Source organism: Paraphaeosphaeria sporulosa (assembly GCF_001642045.1).
Source record: "Paraphaeosphaeria sporulosa strain AP3s5-JAC2a unplaced genomic scaffold CC84scaffold_8, whole genome shotgun sequence".
In the NCBI taxonomy this organism is placed as follows: Eukaryota; Fungi; Ascomycota; class Dothideomycetes; order Pleosporales; family Didymosphaeriaceae; genus Paraphaeosphaeria; species Paraphaeosphaeria sporulosa.
In genome coordinates, this window is record NW_017253367.1 from 972,004 (window position 1) to 991,311 (window position 19,308).

At 52.6% G+C, this 19,308-nt stretch overlaps 9 protein-coding genes across 9 annotated transcripts; 5 read left to right on the forward strand and 4 right to left on the reverse strand.

Moving 5' to 3' along the window:
- The first annotated feature begins 139 nt into the window (after nt 1-139).
- CC84DRAFT_1124870 (mitochondrial ribosomal protein subunit L51) lies at nt 140-801 on the forward strand. The gene is made up of 2 exons (XM_018175701.1): nt 140-192; nt 265-801. The coding sequence occupies exons 1-2, from the start codon at nt 154-156 to the stop codon at nt 640-642; spliced, it is 417 nt and encodes a 138-aa protein (XP_018033241.1). The 5' UTR covers nt 140-153; the 3' UTR covers nt 643-801.
- On the reverse strand, nt 703-2,130 carry CC84DRAFT_935889 (Triosephosphate isomerase). The gene is made up of 4 exons (XM_018187912.1): nt 1,801-2,130; nt 1,686-1,740; nt 1,239-1,629; nt 703-1,186 (listed from the first exon to the last, which is right to left on the reverse strand). Exons 1-4 carry the CDS (start codon nt 1,855-1,857, stop codon nt 940-942), a joined length of 750 nt encoding a protein of 249 aa, XP_018033242.1. The 5' UTR covers nt 1,858-2,130; the 3' UTR covers nt 703-939.
- A 1,111-nt stretch (nt 2,131-3,241) lies between these two features.
- Nucleotides 3,242-4,289, forward strand: CC84DRAFT_1188944 (uncharacterized protein; the record flags this gene model as incomplete). Its single annotated transcript, XM_018181024.1, has 3 exons — nt 3,242-3,502; nt 3,559-3,804; nt 3,858-4,289. The coding sequence occupies 3 exons, from the start codon at nt 3,242-3,244 to the stop codon at nt 4,287-4,289; spliced, it is 939 nt and encodes a 312-aa protein (XP_018033243.1).
- Nucleotides 4,290-4,948: 659 nt separating this feature from the next.
- On the forward strand, nt 4,949-5,896 carry CC84DRAFT_1151033 (S-adenosyl-L-methionine-dependent methyltransferase; the record flags this gene model as incomplete). The annotated part of the gene is made up of 1 exon (XM_018176724.1): nt 4,949-5,896. The coding sequence occupies one exon, from the start codon at nt 4,949-4,951 to the stop codon at nt 5,894-5,896; it is 948 nt and encodes a 315-aa protein (XP_018033244.1).
- A 217-nt stretch (nt 5,897-6,113) lies between these two features.
- On the reverse strand, nt 6,114-7,191 carry CC84DRAFT_1188946 (translation initiation factor eIF4e; the record flags this gene model as incomplete). Its single annotated transcript, XM_018181025.1, has 2 exons — nt 6,114-6,325; nt 6,384-7,191. The coding sequence occupies 2 exons, from the start codon at nt 7,189-7,191 to the stop codon at nt 6,114-6,116; spliced, it is 1,020 nt and encodes a 339-aa protein (XP_018033245.1).
- A 1,136-nt stretch (nt 7,192-8,327) lies between these two features.
- Nucleotides 8,328-9,164, forward strand: CC84DRAFT_1219824 (uncharacterized protein; the record flags this gene model as incomplete). The annotated part of the gene is made up of 2 exons (XM_018183113.1): nt 8,328-8,873; nt 8,964-9,164. 2 exons carry the CDS (start codon nt 8,328-8,330, stop codon nt 9,162-9,164), a joined length of 747 nt encoding a protein of 248 aa, XP_018033246.1.
- A 183-nt stretch (nt 9,165-9,347) lies between these two features.
- CC84DRAFT_1097540 (DUF1264-domain-containing protein) lies at nt 9,348-10,130 on the reverse strand (the record flags this gene model as incomplete). The annotated part of the gene is made up of 2 exons (XM_018174718.1): nt 9,348-9,992; nt 10,041-10,130. The coding sequence occupies 2 exons, from the start codon at nt 10,128-10,130 to the stop codon at nt 9,348-9,350; spliced, it is 735 nt and encodes a 244-aa protein (XP_018033247.1).
- A 1,675-nt stretch (nt 10,131-11,805) lies between these two features.
- CC84DRAFT_1219826 (uncharacterized protein) lies at nt 11,806-14,435 on the forward strand (the record flags this gene model as incomplete). The annotated part of the gene is made up of 5 exons (XM_018183114.1): nt 11,806-12,146; nt 12,200-12,768; nt 12,823-13,041; nt 13,152-13,872; nt 13,922-14,435. The coding sequence occupies 5 exons, from the start codon at nt 11,806-11,808 to the stop codon at nt 14,433-14,435; spliced, it is 2,364 nt and encodes a 787-aa protein (XP_018033248.1).
- Nucleotides 14,436-18,029: 3,594 nt separating this feature from the next.
- On the reverse strand, nt 18,030-18,986 carry CC84DRAFT_1166681 (uncharacterized protein). The gene is made up of 3 exons (XM_018179021.1): nt 18,489-18,986; nt 18,332-18,415; nt 18,030-18,277 (listed from the first exon to the last, which is right to left on the reverse strand). The coding sequence occupies exons 1-3, from the start codon at nt 18,717-18,719 to the stop codon at nt 18,128-18,130; spliced, it is 465 nt and encodes a 154-aa protein (XP_018033249.1). The 5' UTR covers nt 18,720-18,986; the 3' UTR covers nt 18,030-18,127.
- Nucleotides 18,987-19,308: the final 322 nt, after the last annotated feature.

A 19,308-nucleotide genomic window follows, 5' to 3' on the forward strand; every position in this document is an offset into this window, starting at 1 on the left:
GAGCGAAGGTGAAGAACTGGCCGCGTAAAGCTGCATCAGGACGGCCTTGGCGCGCGCCTGCCTAACACGTGATGGCGTCTTCCTCACGAAAAGTAGCGCAGGTGCAGTTCACCCGACAGTGAAGGTACCACATCGCAACTGTCACCGCCCAACATGCCGCTGTCGGCAATCCAAAAGGTCGCGACGGCCCAGGTGAGTCCAGGTTCCATCCGCCGCCAATGCGGCGTGTTGCGCTTGCGAACGATCTCCCACTGACCCCCGTAGAATGGTGTCGGCGCCTTCGTTCTCCCTTGCAAGCGCATTACCCTCAGATACTGCGACTGGGCCGGCTCTTCGAAAGGCATGAACGCCTACCTCAAGACCCAACTTGGTTTCTTTGCGAAGCGCAACCCTCAGATCGAGATCCAGGTCTACAAAAAGGCCAATGACCACCCAGCGATCACGGCATACTACCTCAACGGGCATCAAAGGTCGGTCAACGTGAAGAACTTGGCACCGGAGGAGATAAGGGAGAAGCTCGAGCTACTGCGGAACTCCAGCCCTGAGAAGAACAAGAGGGTGCCAGCGAAGCCCGTCACCAGTATCAACGAGAACGTCAGGGGTATATGGGATCCGTTCCATGGAGCGAAGATCAAGATATAAAGGATTTTATGGAATGTGGGGTGGCAGCTATATCTCGAGCATATCTCGTTATATGGTGGCTTGATTGTATAGAGCATTGCAAGGCGTTTCTGGGCCAGGTATGTACAAACATGTACCAATGTGTGCAACACTGTATCAATACACACGATTCGAAAGTTCTGTGGGGTGCGTTTACTGCGTGATGGCTTCATTATATCATTTATGTGGTGATCCTCCCAGTCACGTCCTTTTCATTTGGTCCAGCAACTCCATTCCGAAGTATTCCTGTTGCTACAAACGAGCTTCCCCACCATGTATTCAAGCAGAGTTGGAGTTGATGATATCGACGAAAGCGGGCTTCAGGCTGGCACCGCCAACAAGGAAGCCGTCAATGTCAGCCTGCTTGGCCAGCTCCGGGCTGTTCTTCTCTGTCACACTGCCACCGTAGAGAATGCGGGTCTTCTCAGCGGCTTCGGAGGAAACGTCCTTCTTCAACCACTCACGAATCGCAGCGTGGACTTCCTGTGCCTGCTCGGTGGTGGCGACCTTGCCAGTGCCAATAGCCCTAGCATACGGTTAGACGAGATTGAACTTTCGCCCGGCAATGTGTAACGTACCAGATAGGCTCGTAAGCGATGACAATCTTGGACCAGTCCTTGACCTTGTCCGCAACGGCCTTGAGCTGGTTGGTGACCACCTCAATGGTCTTTCCTGCCTCACGCTGCTCAAGGCTCTCTCCGCAGCAAAGAATGACACCTAGGCCACCGTCAAGCGCCGCCTTGGTCTTGCTCGCAACGAATGCATCGTCTTCCTGGAGGATAACTCTTCGCTCAGAGTGGCCGACGAGAGTCCAGGTGATGCCGCTCTCCTTCAGTTGTTGTGCGGAAATCTCGCCAGTGAAAGCGCCGTTGGGCTTGTCGAAGACGTTCTGGGCAGCGACTTCAATACCTTTGCGGAGGTGCTCGCGCGCGAGGAGGAGGTAGAGGGAAGGAGGAGCGATGACAACCTCTGCGGCAGGGTTAGCTTTCAATCCTCACAGAAGCATCCAAGGCGTATGTACATACCAGCGTTCTCATCAATTTTAGCCTTGTTGAGGTTGTCGATAATCTCTGTGATTGACTTGATCGACCCGTTCCTTCACTCTCTGTCAGACCGGCTGTGTGCGTCGTCTGTACTTACAGCTCGGCTCGTTACGTACATCTTGAAGTTACCTCCGATGAAGAATTGGCGACCCATGTTGGCGGTTTGTGTAATTTACGTTCTTGAGATGGGGAGGTGTATAGGTAGAAAGATCTCTGTAAGATGAATGCAAGTGGTGTTGCTGCAATGCGTTGTTGAGTTGGGTAGAAGTTTCGCGGGTTTTGGCGGGGTATCGAGGGGCCCTATGGCGTAGCTGAGCTGAGCTGTTGGTGGAGTCCCAAGAGTCGCCGAGTTTCGGGTTCCTTGCCGAGTAAAAAGAATGGAGATGCAGCAGGATCTTTCGATCTATCCTTGTTCTCGGCCAGCCCTTGCGTCCAAGAGGCTGTTGGTGACCATCTCCATCTTCACGCGCGGCCGGACGTCACCTGTAGCTTTCCAAGCCCTGGAAGACGACAACTCAAAAGCTCCCGGGACTCGAAGCATGAGCCGTACTTCCTTCCGGACATCGTATTGATACGGTATCACTCACTCGAAGCTCAAGATCGGGTTTGCAGGCGGTTGCTGCTTCTCAAGCATACATACACAGGATAGCGCCGAGCCACCGTCGCTCCTTCCGTGAGCACGTCTGCTCTCCTGTTCGATATGAGCACTCCCAATGCAGGCAATTCAGAGTCTCCTCACGTCTACGGTGCAACAAACTCACTGACGCATTGCGTACATTGGTCGTCTCCACTTGACATCATCGCGATCCAGCATTTCTGCTGCCGCAAGTTCTATGCCTGCATTAGCTGCCATGACGCATCAGAGACCCACGCATCAGATGTATGGCCTATCTCGAAGCGAGGTGAAAGCGCAGTTCTATGTGGGAAATGCAAGCATATACTCACAATAGAGGAATACTTGAAAAGCGGATCAGTCTGCACCAGGTGCGCCGGTGCCTTCAATCCAGGCTGCAAGAATCACTGGAATCTATATTTTGAAGTCAAAGACTCCGAAAGATGAGTAGGTCAACGGATAGGGGACCGGACGGCCTCTGGTAGTTCTGAGGTGGTGTGGACGGTGCAGCCTTTGGCTTTAAATTCGACAGGGTTCATCTGGCGGAAACGTTACAATCAATACATGCAAGAACCCGTAGCTAGGGAACACAATTTATGGAAGCCTGCTACATGCGCTTGAGCAGGATTCAGCGCTTTCTCAGCACGCCTTAACTCGGTGGACCTTCGAGTCCAGTCCTCCATATACCTGTATTAAATCATACCCACACCAAGAGAGTTACCAAGCTGTGCATTAGTCAGAACATCATGCAAAGACTCGGGTCACTCCATCTCTAGCACGCAGAATTGTTATACGGGTACACGTTCGAAAGAGATATGGATCGGTACATCTTCCCGCGGTGACAGATTCGGCAAGTATAGGCGAGAGCGTCACTTCCGCATCTACGGTTGAACTTTTGGTGCGCAATCCCGTCTCACAGAGGACGATGACAGCCGAACGTAGCGACCAGGAAGATGCGTCGCAGAGCACCCGCCGGGCGCATTCTACGCCCTCGCGAAGCATTTTTGCCGTACCGACGCCGATAAAACAGCTGTTCGACCGCTTTCCGCTCCTCACATACTCCCCAAACGACCTTCCGCAACGCGCGCCGCGGCATCGCGATGCGCATACACTGTTCATCTTCGCAGGAGAGAAGGACGCGGCAGATGGCGCGCCTTCATACAATCCAGCGTGTCTGAAGTGGCAGGTAAGCAGGCATATTGCGACTCTGTCCTTCGGTAACTAATTTGTGGATTCATACAGGCCTACTTGAAATTCTCCGGCATCAGCTTCCAAGCTGTGTCTTCAAACAACCATGCTTCTCCTAGCGGAGTCCTTCCCTTTCTCCTACCGGCGTCAACAGAGACCTCGAAGCCTCCGCCTCCCGTCGTCTCTGCCAAGTTGCAACGGTGGGCCATAAACAACACCGCCCGAGCGGTTGAAGAGCCGGGGGACCTACGATACGAAGCCTACCTCTCGTTGTTGGACCATCGAATTAGAAGGGCATGGGTGCGCTATGTCCAGTTCTCCAAGTTTTGAGGCATTGGCTAATTCGATTGCAGCTGTACAGCGTCTACCTTTCCTCGAACGCTACGTCCCTTTCCGAACCTCTCTACATCCTGCCCACCTCTTCAAACCCGTTCGTGCGCCTTTCAATCGCCGGTGATCTGCGCCGCGCAGCCGAGAAGGAGCTTCTCAAGTTCTCCGCAATCATCGATGCAGAAGAGCTACACAGACATGCGGAGGAGGCTTTTGAGGCGCTTGAGACGGCTCTAGGGGACGATCCTTGGTTCTTCGGCGCGTCTCAGCCGGGCCTCTTCGACGCCAGCGTTTTCTCATACACCCATTTGCTTATGGATGACAACCTAGGCAATGGTTGGACCGACACTCGTCTACGGGACGCCCTGCTCAAGCGGAAGTATCTCACCAGGCACCGCGAACGTATAGTCGCATCATACTTTCCAGATACCGGGACGGGCGAGTTGCTTCGATAGGTAGATTATGTGTACTATATACCCTGTAAATCACTTTTATGTTTAGCGCCAACCGTGCTGTTCACATGCACGCGAGTCAAACACTTGATTTTGTGTTTGCACATATATTTTAAGTTAGGGCATTGCGGGGTAGATTCCTACAGTAACAGCCGCATAGCAGCATTATCAGGTGCAGCTAGGTCATATTCTGTACAACATCTTATTTCAAGCATGCCCGGGGTATCCACGCATATGCTGTGCTCAATTGGCATGCATAAGGAGTAGGAATGGTTAAGCCTGTCATTTCCAATAGGTTCATCGAAGGACGGCAGCTATGCAGGTGGATGGCGCGTTCACTCGTGACTTGGCGTCAATGGCATGCAGATGTGAGTCATTGGCGCGCGCCTTGCACTACACATTGCCTAATCCGGATATGAGGAGAAGTCGCAGGGCGCATCACAGTTCATGTATATATTGCGAATGAAGCACCCCGATAACGATCATTCGACAGGCTATCCTTTGTTCTCCACCGCCACCCACTTGAGAGTTCGTTTCCCTATTCCGAGTTCCTCTGGATCAAATTGGGTCTTCGCAACCCCTGGGAAGCTACTACATCGCCTAATCTTCGTCCCTGGACACGACATCCTCTATCAAGCCAACAGTCCAGACTACGCACTACAATGACGCGGCCATCCGTCAACATGACCTTCGACACTTCTCTGGTCGACACCAGAAACCCGAACACATCCTTCTCGACGACTGAATCAGATCCCTCTGAGGCAGATGCCATGGCCACAGGGGGAACTTCCGTGCAGCTCGATGTCGTCCCTACGCCACCTCTCAAGCCCTTCACACCTGTCCAGCACCTTCCCACTCAGGACGCCTACGATTCGTGGGCTGCGGTGTACGATACTGACGGCAACATGCTGCAGGCAATCGACGATGTGGAGCTTTCCACCTTCCTACCTGAGTTTCTAGCATCGGTGGAGTCCACTGCTGCAGACAAGACCATAAAGCTGCTGGATCTGGGCTGTGGCACGGGACGTAACACTGCGAAACTACTGAGTTATCCATGGAACCTCAGTCCCCACTCACCCATTGAGGTGACGGCACTGGATTTCTCCGCCGGGATGCTGGGTGTAGCGAGGGAGAAATTGGCGCCGTTGGAGAAGGACAATGTGCGATTACAGATCAGCCAAGCAGATTGCTTCCCTACGGTTGAAGATAAGGAGGCGAGCCCGGTGCCCGCCGTGAGCGGTCTCTCGGCCGTGGACGGGGTCATCAGTACGCTGGTGCTGGAGCATGTCCCACTGGGGGACTACTTCGCTACGGTGGCGAGTCTGGTCAAGAAGGGTGGGTATGCACTGGTGACGAACATGCACAGCGATATGGGAAAGGTTTCCCAAGCAGGCTTTGTCAATGCTGAGGGACTAAAGGTCAGGGGGACGAGTTTTGCGCACACAAACTCGGAGATTGAGGACGCAGCGATCGAAGCAGGATTTGACCTCGTGATTCTCAGGGACCATATAATGACGAAGGAAGATGTCGAGAGTGGCAGGGTGGGAGAGCGGGGGCTGAAGTGGGTTGGGGTTCGTGTCTGGTATGGCCTGTTGCTTAGGAAACTGTGATGATATATTCTATGTGGGATCAAACGTCCCTGCAGATGCCGTCAACCAAAATCATGACTTCCATGCGACTCATAACACTTTCCAGATCAATCCATGATACATATCTGTTGTCCGCAATCCACCCGAAAACACTGTATGCCACCTAAGATTGAGCAGCCTGGCGTTCCTCAATATCCTTCCTGGCTACCAATATCCTTCACAATGGATGCATTAGCATCTACTCGCCCCCAGCAAATCCCTTGTGCTCCTTGTGCGCCTTGTACCAGTAGCTGTCCTTCTTGGGCTGCAGCTCAGCACTCAGCTTCTCGAGGATGGTCTGAAGCAGCTTCTCTTTGCCGACCTCGTTGTCTGCATCGCGGGTCCAAATGGCGACCTGCACGGCGTTCCAGCGGACAGAGTAGGAGACGCCGCAGATGTCGTCATTGAAGGCTGTTCTGATGTAAGCTCAACCAATCTTCATGTGTCTACGACGATGGAATGTACTTACAAGCTCGCTTCGTCTCCACAGCACCCTGGAGCACATCACCAACCGCAAGAAGGCAGATCTCATGCCAGAACTGCGCGGCTTGCTCCTTGCTGATTCGGAAGTACCAAGCGCCGCCACGCGTGTTGCGCGGATCCTCCCACAGAGGCTTCACGCCAAGGTGGAATAGGTGGATGCTGTCCCTTAGCTTTAGGCTCTCTACCGGGATGTTGTTGAAGTGCTGGTAGAAGTCCTTTACGCTCACGATCTGCTCACCAAGCGGCTTTGGGCGGTTGGCGTACTCCTCGGCTCCGGCGGTGGTGGAGGTCGTCTTTGGGGGCGGTTGCTGCTGGCCCTTTTCGGCCCAGAATTGCCAGCGGTACTTGAACTCGGGGACGCGCACGGATTTGAAGATCGAATTGAGCATTGCGGAGCCGCGAGCTGGGGAGGCGGTTGCGGATGCTTCAGTTGGGCTTGCTGTAGGGAGATCCGAGGTGGACAGTGCTGGAAGACGGCCGGCCATTTTGGCTTTGGCGATGGTGTTGACTGTGTGTTTGTTGAGGGTAGCAATCACGAAGTTGAGGCGAGTCTGTAAATCCTTGCCAAGAGGGGCGTTGGGTGGCGGTGGAAGCGGCTTGCGGTCCGCAATGAACTGGAGAGCCTCGGAGAACGTGCCTGGAGCCTGATATATGACCTGGTAATGGTTGTTGCCTGTCTTTGTGGAGACTACGACCGGATCCTCGAGAAGGCTGAGGTCGAGTGACTGGGCGTACGGGATACGCTGAGCGTTGGAGACCTTGAGCATGTCGATCAGTCGAGCGGTCTCAGACATGTTGGTCGCAGGTGTGACGTGAAAAGTGATGTGAAGCGAGGTAGAAAGAAATCGGAAATCGATATATAGCAGGGTGGAATGGAAAGTTGAAAGTGGTCTGGGAGACAGGAGAACAACAGGAAGCAAGCCGAGCGGAATTCATAGGGACGAGACTGGAGCCCGCGCACAATAAAAGCTCGCGCACAATAGGACATTTGCTATTGAGAGCTCTTTATTGTTCGCCTTTTGGGAGGTTGGGATATGAACAGAGTGAGGCCATAGTGAACAGCTAGGTGAATGCAGCTGGGCCTGGCATTCCAAGCCCCACCAATCTGACCCGAGATCTCTGGTGACAAGACGTAAAGAACGGGAAAATCAGAGACTTTGTGAAAAGATGCTGTCTACCGGCTGGGAGTCATGATGGTTGTGGAAAACACAGCCTTGAGGCGGGTTGTTTTGAGGTAGTGCCGTGCATTTCCATCTCTTGAAATAGGACCAGAAGCACAGGTAGATGGTGGAAAAGAAAAGGCAGAGAAGTACTAGATGGCTATGCACGTACCTTCTACAACGAGTCTCGATACACCTGCAAGGTGTATGAATATGCCACGCTCGCTACCGGGAATCGTACGAAAGGAGGGGCAACGCTCGAACGCTCCAGTTGAACCCAAGAACAGGTATACGAAGGCTAACGAAAGACCTTCTTGGCTTGACTGCACCGTGGAAGAAGAGGTGAAGTGCAAGCTGGACTGCGGACTCCTTGAACTTTAAGCGCAGGCCATGCTTGAACAGGGCAAGTCAGCTCGAGCCGTAGCCGCCAGCCGTTGGGTGTGTTTCATGGACTTGTGGCCCCAGTTTCACGACCCCTGCTGGCACCGCGGGCAAGCGTGGCCTGGGGCCCCAATCGCTCGCAAGTGACGTTGCATATTCTTCTTCTATGGTATGTGAAAGTATGAGCAGATTTATCGTATATTGTTGAGGTGCACTGCGGAAACTACAACAAGAAGCGACCCGCCCAGGCGGTCGCGCTTGCATGCGGCATGCAAAGCGTGTGAGGCCCGGGGCGCGTCTTCCACTGCCGATGGCGCCGACACGATACCAAATTCTCGAGCCACAGCGGAACATTCGGAACAGCCACCACGCACCTGAACAGTCACACCATGGCGCCGCTCGCGAGCCCTTCGAACCCGTACAAGAGGCAAATTGACGCTGTCCAGCACGTCTACGAATGCGCAAAGCGACTGAAAATCAGCTCTGACACCGGCGACTCTGCGCCTTCGACCGTACCCAACGAGTCTCAACCAATTCCGACAAGCAAAACGACGAGTGCTGGAGAGAATAGCGAAGCCGATAGCGACGACGAGAGTTGGGTGTCGGAGTCGAGCGAGGAGCCCAGCGATGAGAGTAGCGAGGACAGCTCGGAGGCTGGAGAAGAGGACGGGCAGCAAACTGATGAGATGGAAGAGGACGCACAACTAGGCGCAGAAGACGTAGTGAATCTACGGGCCAACAGAGGGAAGAGACCGGACTTCAAGTTGCCTGAAGAGGAAGAGTTGGACGACATACGACCGTTCCTGAAGGACTTTCTGCCAAAACTTAAGGCGGCAAACGAAGAGCTCGAAGCGCAAAAGGCAACAGGAACGCTGCAAACTAGCGAGATAGTTGGAGATGAAGAAGCAGATGGCGAGGAACAATACATTGAATTGGTGAGCTCCTAGCTTCCTTTGGCGTGCATGCTTGGGCTTTAGGGCGCGCAGTACCTCACTGCATGCTCGGATGGCTACTGACTTGTATAGAACCTAGGTCTAGGCGTCCTGGAAGAGAAAGACGACGATGTAGGCGAAGGTGCGCTCGAAACTTCGGACAACGACAGCGCAGGCGGTCATGCTGAGCAACAAGATCGGGAGAAAGACGTACTAGGCAAGCTCATGGGTCGCGGAAAACCGACAGAGTCAGTCGGCATTGAAGAACTTACGGACACGCAAGGCAGAACTTGAGCCCGAGCGCGAAGGGATTGGATATTAAAAAAAGAGCTGTGGTAGCTGCTGCAACATACCATGCTCTCAGCCTTTGCAGCAGCCCATACACTCCTGGCGTCAAGCAATACCGTGAGTTACTCCTAAAGCAATATACACTTTTCAAACTGAATTGAACAGAAAACCTTAGCACCAAAGAGGCCCTTAGACTCCTCCAATCACGCCTACATCAGTCTTTCTTTCTCCCGTCACGTTCTCCGCCTTCTTGCCCTTCCACACCCAATCTGCATTTTCATGAATCTCAGGCTCTTCGATATGTGACCTGGCCTCCTTCTTTCTTCTCCAATCACTGCCGAACCTCGCATCCCTCTCATCAACGACCTTCTCAAACCCGCCAGGCATTTGCTGTGCCTCCGTGTAGCTCGTCATCAGCTTCGGTTCTCCCAACGGCAGTGTATCGCCGCGGTCTGTTTGCCACAAATGGTACACCTTCCCGTATAAATGTACAACCTCTTCCATCTCCCTGTTCTCTGCGAGTTCCCATGCGGCATCGGGCACGACGGGCGGCTTAGGCATAATGAGCATGCCGGACTTGACTTCGAATACGTGCGAGTGCCAGAGCTTCTGCTCTGTTTCATCCAATGTGCTGTATAGCCGGGGATTAATCATGTACTCTATGCCGATGATTCGCGCGGGCTGCTTGGGAGAGTCGTAGAGGATGCATTGGCGGACTTCGTCGTTGAGGTGCGCGCAGTAGTGGTTTGCTTCTACAGGGCCGCGGTGGGGATCGTCAGCGTAAGCGTGGAAGGCGTTCAAGTGTGCGCAGATGCGTTGTACCGGCTCGAAGTTCTGGTGTCGTTAGTATACGGTTGAGTACGCGTCGAAGGTGGGATGTACTTGAACTGCAGCGGCGCCTGTTTCGAGCGCCTTGTTCTTAAACGACTCGGGCTCGCCCGTCGTCTTGTTTGTCACAGGGAGAGAGTCCATGTCTGACATTTGCGGCTTGTGCATGCTCAGAAGAGTATCGTGGATAGATTTCTGTCAATGTTATGCCCCGCCTGCGGACACTCAGACGATTAACAAGCTCTGACGTCATTGTGATAACTCTAGGTATCGACGACTGATGTTGCCATTGTGTCGCTATGTACTTGCCATGCGATGCCATGAGTATGCAGCCACTACAGGAACGCACAGAGCTGATCAGCATGCATGTGGCACCTGACGCGAGATAGGAACTTCCCTAAGTTTCACGGCAAACGCAATCTGCTAGTACTTTAACGTTGGCAACATTGCGGAGAAACCCTTCCCCGGTTTGCCGCTTGATGGTCACTGATGTGTTTATTAATGCCCACGGGGTAGAAACAAGTTCTCCAAGATTTAGTGCATTAGTGAATTCATCCTCGCGGCGGGGAACATCAATCCGAAGAGGGTATTACTAGGTTCTATTCGATATCAAAGCTACTGTTAGATGAGTGCAGATCGCATGAGGAACGTGAACGCTAGATGTTTCCGTGTTCACTAGTAGCAATATACGATAGTGAGTTCTGGAGTCGGTGCTTGGTTTCCACTGCGAGAGGAGAAGAGGAGGGCGAGGTTAGACGAACATCGAACATTGGCACTATCAATTGATGCCTTGAGAGATTAGCAGAACAGAAGCACTAAATGCGCTCTTAGTTCGCGTGAGAAGCTCCGCCCATTCCGTGTTTGCGCAACCTCAAGTGTAGCAGCCATATCCAGACTTCCAACACCATTGAGCTTCGCAACCATACATCTTCATTCGCGTTCCATCACGAACCAAAGATAGTATCTAGGCCCAGTCTACTCTATCAGCGAAAGTGATTAGCTAGGCCAGAAGATATTTAAAGCATTACTGGATTGTGATACGGTGATGGACCGCTCTCGTTACAAACACTCCTCAGCCTTGCAAGCCGAGGTTCATGCGCTCGATGCATCCCAGGATAACAACGGAATAGCTAGGAACTCACCAAACTGCAGAAAGAAACGGCAGAAGAAACTCCAATCTAGAGGCAGGGGTGCCAACAAACACTGCCGAGACGTTGTTTGCCTGCTTCGTGTTTCATCGTGCCCGAGGCACCAACTGCTGCTTCACCACAAGGCTGAGGTTGGCTAGGGCCTCAACAATCGTGCGATCCGAGAGGGAACTTCACGACCCGGACAAATGCATGAACAAATTGAGCGCAACGGGAATGAAGAGGCACTATCTCAAGGCAACGACAAAACGATCATGGTCAGTGGCGCCACGAGTGACCTAGCTGTGCGCCTACGTGAGCGCCGTACTCAACAACAAACGACTGCGCCTCCTCTTGATATCATGTGTAGACCGGATTCCGCTAAGCTTTGATGACGATAGGATGAGAGCGTCGTAAAGAGGGTGTTCTGGAGGCCCAGTGGAGGGCTACCCAGCCACACAGTGTGGCGGTGACGGCCTTTAGCGAATCACAGGTGGGTGTGGCGGCAAGCACCCTGGTGAAGCTGGCGGTGAACACAAACACAGGGGTTTCTGTAGGCTCCTCCGTCAAGCATTACATTGCCACCATGATGAGGAAGACAAATACAAGCTCTCCGGCGCTCTATCGGACCTTTCCTTGCGCCTCAACTTACGACGACAGGTCCTCATTATTGACTCCCACATCAGGAAGCGATGGCGATCCAGAAATCGCGCTCGCAATCTGGCATCGATCTGACCCTCAAGGTTCTTCAATTCGTTAAGCAGCTTCGCAGGCGCCTCAGGCCCGGGCCGCCAACTGTGGACCATGCTGCTATTCTTGGTGCTCAGATCTGCGCTAGTCTGGACACGAAGAAGTTCCAAATGCTCCAAACGGAGTGCCCGCGGTCAAGGTCGCATAATCGAAAGATAACTTTTGCTGCAAGTGGTGTTTACAAGAACCAAAACAAGCGGAAGCGCCGACCATCCCTGAAACTGCGGATCCGAGGAGACGACAAGCCCTCGCTTCGAAACAAGTCTGGGATGCAGGTGCAACAGTAGGTTCAGAAGCAATGCTGTGTTTGGATCACCCCGCTAAGCTTTCGGGTAGGACTCTTAATTCTATCGACACCAAGGTTAGCATTTGCGGAAGTCCCTTGTCCGCCGCTGCCGGCGACCACAAACTTTTCCTCAAACAGAAGACCGATATCAGCTTCGAAACGTGCTCTCTGAACGAAGTTGCCCAACTGCTGATCACTGTCCATGATGCAATCAATGTCCTCCAGAGCTGCCGGACACAGTTCGATGATGAATGGCTCGTGGCGCAAGGTCATGACGCAGGCATCAACTTCGATGTAGCCTTTCTGGCAAATTACGAGCATCTGCTCATGAGGCTGCATTCACAGCTGGTGAATGCACTCTCCCGCAAGGCGCTCGACCTCTTGCTTCTCGGTGGCTATGACAAGAGGCAATACAGGCTGTTGAGCTGGTTCACCGAGTTCTCTGACAAGCCTCGGCCCCTCTCAACATCGCTCGACATCAAGCCGTCGCTGGCTGTGCTGTGGGGTGTCTGTTGGATGTTTTATGCCAACAGCCAGACAAACAACGGTCGAGTACCGAGTGAGGCAGTTCTGCAGCATGTCGATCTTCCGGATTGGCGACGACCCGAACCAACAGAGTGTGAGTGCCCGCCGGCTGTCGTGAAGAATAGCGTTTCGGTGCTAATGGAAACAGACAGAAACTTTGGCTTGGAGCTCGTCGGCGCGCAGCCGCAACCTGGAGCGCCGCAGCGTCCCCAGCCTGCCAATAGCGTGGGCCTCAGCAGTGGTGTCGACCTGAGGTTGCGAAACGCGGAAACCTGGATGCCGGCGGATTTGGAATCTGGTGTTCCTCAGGTTCGCCGAGGTGCATCACGTGGTGTGGGTAGCGGACTGGGGTGGCAGGGATTAGCTGGTAAGTGCGCTGGGCCGCTTGACTCACATCCTCTTCTGCCTGCTTCACATTGCACCATACAATGGGTTTCAGCCTGCAGCTTCCGAATGTGTGCAGCTAACATGGCCTAGGCCTGGGTACTTATTACCCTCAGTTCCCAGCCACCTCGCCGATAGATGATTCCAACCTTAGTAATTTGTTGCCCGATATCCAAGGCAACGCCACCGCCCTAACCGTCTTTCCTCAGCAGCACTTGGACCATAACTTCGACAACACTTGGCAACACTTTCCGCACAATTCTTTGCCACAGAGGACTGCGCGTCATCTGACGACCAGTATCCCAAGCGTGCGAGTCACCGGGACCGCGGAAAGCGAAGGCTACGCTGCGCCACACCTAGACTTCGCGGCCTTTGATATATTTCCATCCTCCACCCAATCGCCTCAGGCCCCCTCTATCAACATCAACACCGACTTTCCCGATTTCGCCATGGGCAGCGACACCATAACTGAGCAACATCCTGCACACGGATTTTCGGCACACAGACACGAGCGCACGTCTTCTCTTCATTCTAATTCTAATATGCCTACGCCCATCAGCCTTGCTGACACCCATTCACCACTCTTGTCGCCTGCGGACGGCCACCGGAGGTTCTCTGTCGCCAGCTCTCAGGGTCACGTTCGACAACAATCTGAGGACACATCCTCTCAGGGCGATCCTGAAGACGCTGATTCACCAAGGAGGAACCATGCGTACAAGAGGGCCGAGGAGCCGCCGAGGAACCATGATGGGAAGATGATATGCAAGCACAGTGAATGCGCTGGTCAAACTTTTGACCGCAAGTGCGAGTGGAGGTGAGTGAACCATATTCTCTTATCGAAACCTTTACTAACCAAACCATAGCAAGCACATGGACAAGCATGACCGTCCCTACAAGTGTAACTTTCAGGGGTGTGAGAAGCTGCAAGGCTTCACATATAGCGGTGGACTTCTGCGCCATGAGCGCGAGGTACATAAGATGCATGGCGGCACCAAGAAGTCCCTCTTCTGTCCCTTCGCCGATTGCAAGCGCAGCTCGGGGGCCGGCTTCACGCGGAAGGAGAATCTCGCAGAGCACATCCGTCGTGTGCATCGCCGAACAAGCATGTCCGCCGACCTAGGTCACCTCATCATCCCCCGGGAGCAAAGACAATCAAGCCTTGCTGCAGATGTTCGCATGCCGGCAGAGAAGCAATATGAACGCATTGTCGAAGAGGATGAGGCCCAGCTTACCCTTAAGCGCAAACGCCCCGAAGCCGAGGAGCTAGAGGAGATGGATCTCCGCTCTGAGCTGAGGCGGCTACGACGAGAAGCGGAAGAAAAAGATGCGAGGCTGCGCCAACTCGAAGCAGCGGTCATGGCGCTCCAACAACGTTAGTAACATGCGCCGCGTTTCATCTTCACAAAGCACTAGAATGGGTGGGCCATTTGTCTCACGACAGTATGGACCACACAGCTGTTGTTGTTTCTTTCGTTCATGTACTTTTGTCCGGTGCTACCGGGCTTTCAGCACTGCGCGAGTAGGTTGGCTTGCACAGAGCGGTATTGTTTTTCTTATGCACAGACCGATATCCAAATCACTTTCTCTGGAAGAAGGACGCTCGTTGTATATAGTAGAGAGCGTCTCGATTACATGCACATAGTTGCCTAGCTTATTTTGTCTATTGGTATTGGGTGGGTAGAATAAACGTGCGGGTGGGAGGCAGCGTGTCTGGTTACGCGCATCTTGACGAATTCTACGAAAAATTGAACATACTTCACTCACTTAGACTGGGAAGAATAGATGGCATTACGATAGGCCATACACAACAACTCTACCACGCTTATTGTACTCAATAGTGCTTTTGTTGGCCACTCGCTAATTCAATCGAATACTGCAATCAAATCTCAACCTCAAGTCTGGAATGCAGCCTCCTGTAGTCCTCGATGCCTGATGCAGCCCGTATGTATGAGCCGCGAACGCCCTTCGGGTGCCTGGCAGGATCCGGAACCACAGACACCAATATCACACCTGCAGGCTGATTGCGCAATTTTCCATCTACCGTGCCGTAGCTGCCTATCCAGGCTGACACTCTCCACACTCTTCGTGTTCACTATTCCACGTTACGCCATCCGAATTTGCCAATCTCACAAGGCAAAATCATCACCAGAAGCATGCATACGTAGTAGAACAGGCATTTAAGCATTACAAAAACACCCGACTAGCCAAGTAAGGCGGAGCACATGGTCCCTCGGCCGGTGACGAGGCAAAGGCTCGGCCACCCTGTGTGCGTGGTACATATACGCACTCCAAGCTCTTCGGGCTAGTGGCCTGTATGCACCCAGGGTTCCGTCAAGGTAGTTGGTCACCACCCGTGGGTTCCGGCTTACATTCGCCGCCCTTCTCGCACCTTACTACGTATCTCAGATCGTAGACCTCTCAAACCAGGCCCAAGGTGTCTTTGGTGCGCTGGAGCAAAATGAGCGATTTTCGCGACGGCGGAGTCATAGTTTCTTTGCCTCCCGCCGCTTTGCCCAACAATGCTGGGGGCGGTTCTGATTGGCGCTACCGTAACATGTGACTCCGTGTGGGCGTGTACGCGATGGGGACGTGTTACGTGTAGGTCGTTGCCTGTAGGCTGTGCCGTGCGCACGGTATGAGATTTCTTCTTCTCTTCCCTGCTTCCCCGCCGGAAAACAGGATGCGTTGCTAGACCATGATAGGATAACCGATGAGGGAGGTGGTGGGTGGTCGAAGTTTAATTAGACGTGTGGCGGTGTTACGAATGCTTGCTGGCGATCGAGGGGCTGTGCGCATGCATTGGTGCCTGGCGTGGCGATGTGCTGGGTTGGACAGAGGTAGGCGATCAGGCTGCCGTGGGACGAATCACTTGCAATGGGAACGAACTCTGGTGGAAGGCCAGAAAATCAGAAGCAGAGCCTCGGAATCGTACAGAATGCCTGAACGAAGGCTTTGTTTCATTACGTCGATGGACGCGGGGTGTGGCAGATGAAAGAGCAGGGAGTGTATTGACCAGAACCAAGAGCACGGCAGGCTGATAAGGTGCGTTTGCGAACGCAAAGTCATCGTGCGAGTGGATTGCCAGCTGAGGTGTGGAATTTGATCTGTAGGTATTTGTGGGAAGGTTCTGGTACTATCCCTGGAGACGAGATCGACGAAGTAGACAAAGAAGTCGAGAAGCAGGCTGTCAAGGAAACCTTCAGAGGGATATTGAACGAGAAATTATACAGATAAGACAACAAATCAGTAGTGGGGCAGGCAGCGGGTACCTCGCACACTCTGTCCTTAGTGTCAACGTGCCGCAAGATCTTTCTGGACGCTGCACGCTTTGCCTCAAGCTCCCACACCTTCACGATATTTATACACAAAGTGGTACCCACAAACCACGCCATGGCACAGTTTACGTCATTTCTCCCTAAAATGAATGTCCACGCCGTCTCCCATCTGACATATGATATCCTATTCGCGTATCCGCCGCTGCCAACCATAATGCACAATACGACACAAACACTATATTGATCCTCTCCACGCCCACATACCTGGAATTTCGCATCCCGGCGGTAAAGGCAACTAGGAGTACACTTACTGTACATGGTCCGTCTCCGGTAGCCAGTCTAGCAAGCGTTGTACATTTATTGTTGTCCGACGCTCTCAGCAACGTTGTCAACGGGCTTGTTTATACGTGGTAAAAAGGCGAGAGATGGAGCACCGAACGGCCCCAAGAGAATCATCCAGATCGTCTTCTCGTTGGCTTGGAGTACAACTTTGAATATCCTATCTTCCCATGAGAAGACATGTCGGGAAAGCACTACCCTGCAATTCCTCGATGTCTGATGTCACCGTGCGCGGCCGTCCGCGGCGCGTCCTGCAGGAACTCTGAATGTTCTTCTTCAAGAGGGGCATCGTATGCCAGTCACACTGTGACTCAATTATCACAATGAACCGGAAGAGCCCGTGAAGCCCAGGGCTAAGCAGATTCCAGGCCTTCCTGGCGCTCTAATATCCGAAGGACACTAATCGGGGCCAATCGGGGGTTCACGGACGATGGCACTCGTAATGAATGCTGAGGGTTCCAAGTTCTGGAAAAGGCGTAGGGAATTGGAGATTGGGAGTGCGAGGAACGAACGGTGGTGGAAGAAGTGGGGGCCACAGCAGGTCTGAGTAAGTGAAACAAAAAACTTGGAAGACCCGTGCATGCCGGGGGAATGATCCTGCTGTTGATAAATCATACCTTTGATATATCGTTTTCGAAGTAGCTGGGGTGGTGACCCTGACTTATACCAACACTTTTTCCAAGTAACACAAACTATGTTGTAATCTTCCTTTTCGTTCAATCCTGAGTGAAAGTAGGTTAATCCTACGCAAATTTACAGTATTTTGAACCGATTTTAAGATCTACGAGTAGCATACTGCTGAGATTCGATTGAGGGCTATCTATTGTGCGATACCCGGTAAGACAGGCTCGAAGCACCACGAAGTAGCACAGCGAAGAAGCTCGCTGCTGACGGCAATTCTGTAGTTCGCAAATATGTAACAATTTTAGGAAACCTCTCGGACTTGTCGCCAGTCTACGTGCAGATTCAAAATCGGTGGTACATCGAACAGGGCCCTTCTCTGAAGCGGAGAACAATCCTAGATAGGTTTCGGTTTCTTCGCAAGTTCTTCCAAGCCATGGCCCGAAGATCCTGAGGATTCTGATTGGAAGTGGCAGCTTGCCTCAGTCAGTAGCGTACTTGGGTGAGCAAGATCACCAAAACCAGACGATGCTTCATTTCCTCGAACGCCATGATGGGGTCCTTGCCTCTAACTAATACCCAGAAACTCGAACGCCGGTATGATGAACGGAAAATCCCTCTGAACCGAGCAAGGCCAATCTACAATGAAATATATTCACTTTGTTTCACTCTTCGCTCATCCATTTCTGGAATGTGCCTGCACATATCAGCTTTTTCCTTCTGCTAAAGCAATATCAAGACTCGAGAAGTAACATTTCAGCCCCTAACCTAACTCCTCCCGGGTATCATAACACCTCTCAACCCCCATTAAACAACGCCAAACGAACGTACAATTCACTGCTTACGGAATTGAGCCAGCTTACCTGGGATTACTGGCATCCAATCCTCGCGCTGAGAACAGAACCACTCTCCCTTGGGCGGCAGCGCAGACGGCTCGTCCAGCGAGCCAAAAACGATAGAGCGAAAGGTATCTTTTCCCTGTTCCTAATGTATGTTAGTATCATGTCCCACATCTTTCAGTATGAATGTATGACATACACCATACTCGCAAATATAACTCCCGCACTTGCTGCAAAACTCCCGATAGACTGTCGAACCCATTCCGTTATCTGCGGCATGTATCTGTACCGTAACTCCCGTCAGTAGTTACCCAGCAACTCTGCACCCACACGACGCGAGATCTTGTACGACATACCGTAGGTTTCCCACTGCCAGCATCATACCGAAACGCCTGGATGGGTACTTTCGTCGTCAGCCCGAACGCGCCACCAAACGCCTTCTTGCAATTTGCACAATGGCAAAGCGTAGTTTTGGCATTTTTTCTGTCTTCTAGCTTCAGGAGGTATGTGAGGTGGCGACAGTAGCATGCGCCGGTTAGTTTGAGCGGTCGCTTGGTGTTAGCGTATTCGGGGTTGATGTCCGTCATGACTATCAGATGCGCGAGTCGTGTGTCTTGAATATGTCAATTGTAGACGGCGGAAGGAGAGGCGATCCTAGGGTGAACGTGTGTACAATGGTACTGATTGGTAGCTTCCGCGGGAACGACAGTGGTTTTGGGAGGACATCCGCGGGGGGCCCGGAGGTATATCAGGATCTAGCTACACGACGACGAATATGTGGGATAAAGATATGTTTAAAGGCCGTGTATGTGGAGTCTTGAAAACTTTATCGTGGCGCAATTCATTTGCTGGGGTGCAGACATGGAGGACTCCGCGGAGAGTTAGGCGAGCTAAAGTTTGTTCCAAGGCGCGCCAAGTTTCGAGACATGTATTATTGGACTGCAAACGGTACGGATGATCAGGTGAGGGACGCGACGTCATCTATATGAATGTAGAACTCAACCTGTTGCGCGATGGAGCTGGAGAAATGATGGATCAACGCGTTACATCGTGGCAAGGAATACTCCCCACCAGTGGTGTAGCGATGACCAGACATGTCACTCAGCGAAATGATGTAAGTTCCAGAGAAGTATATGCACTGATGGTGGAGGGTTCACGATGTTGGCTCAATCCATG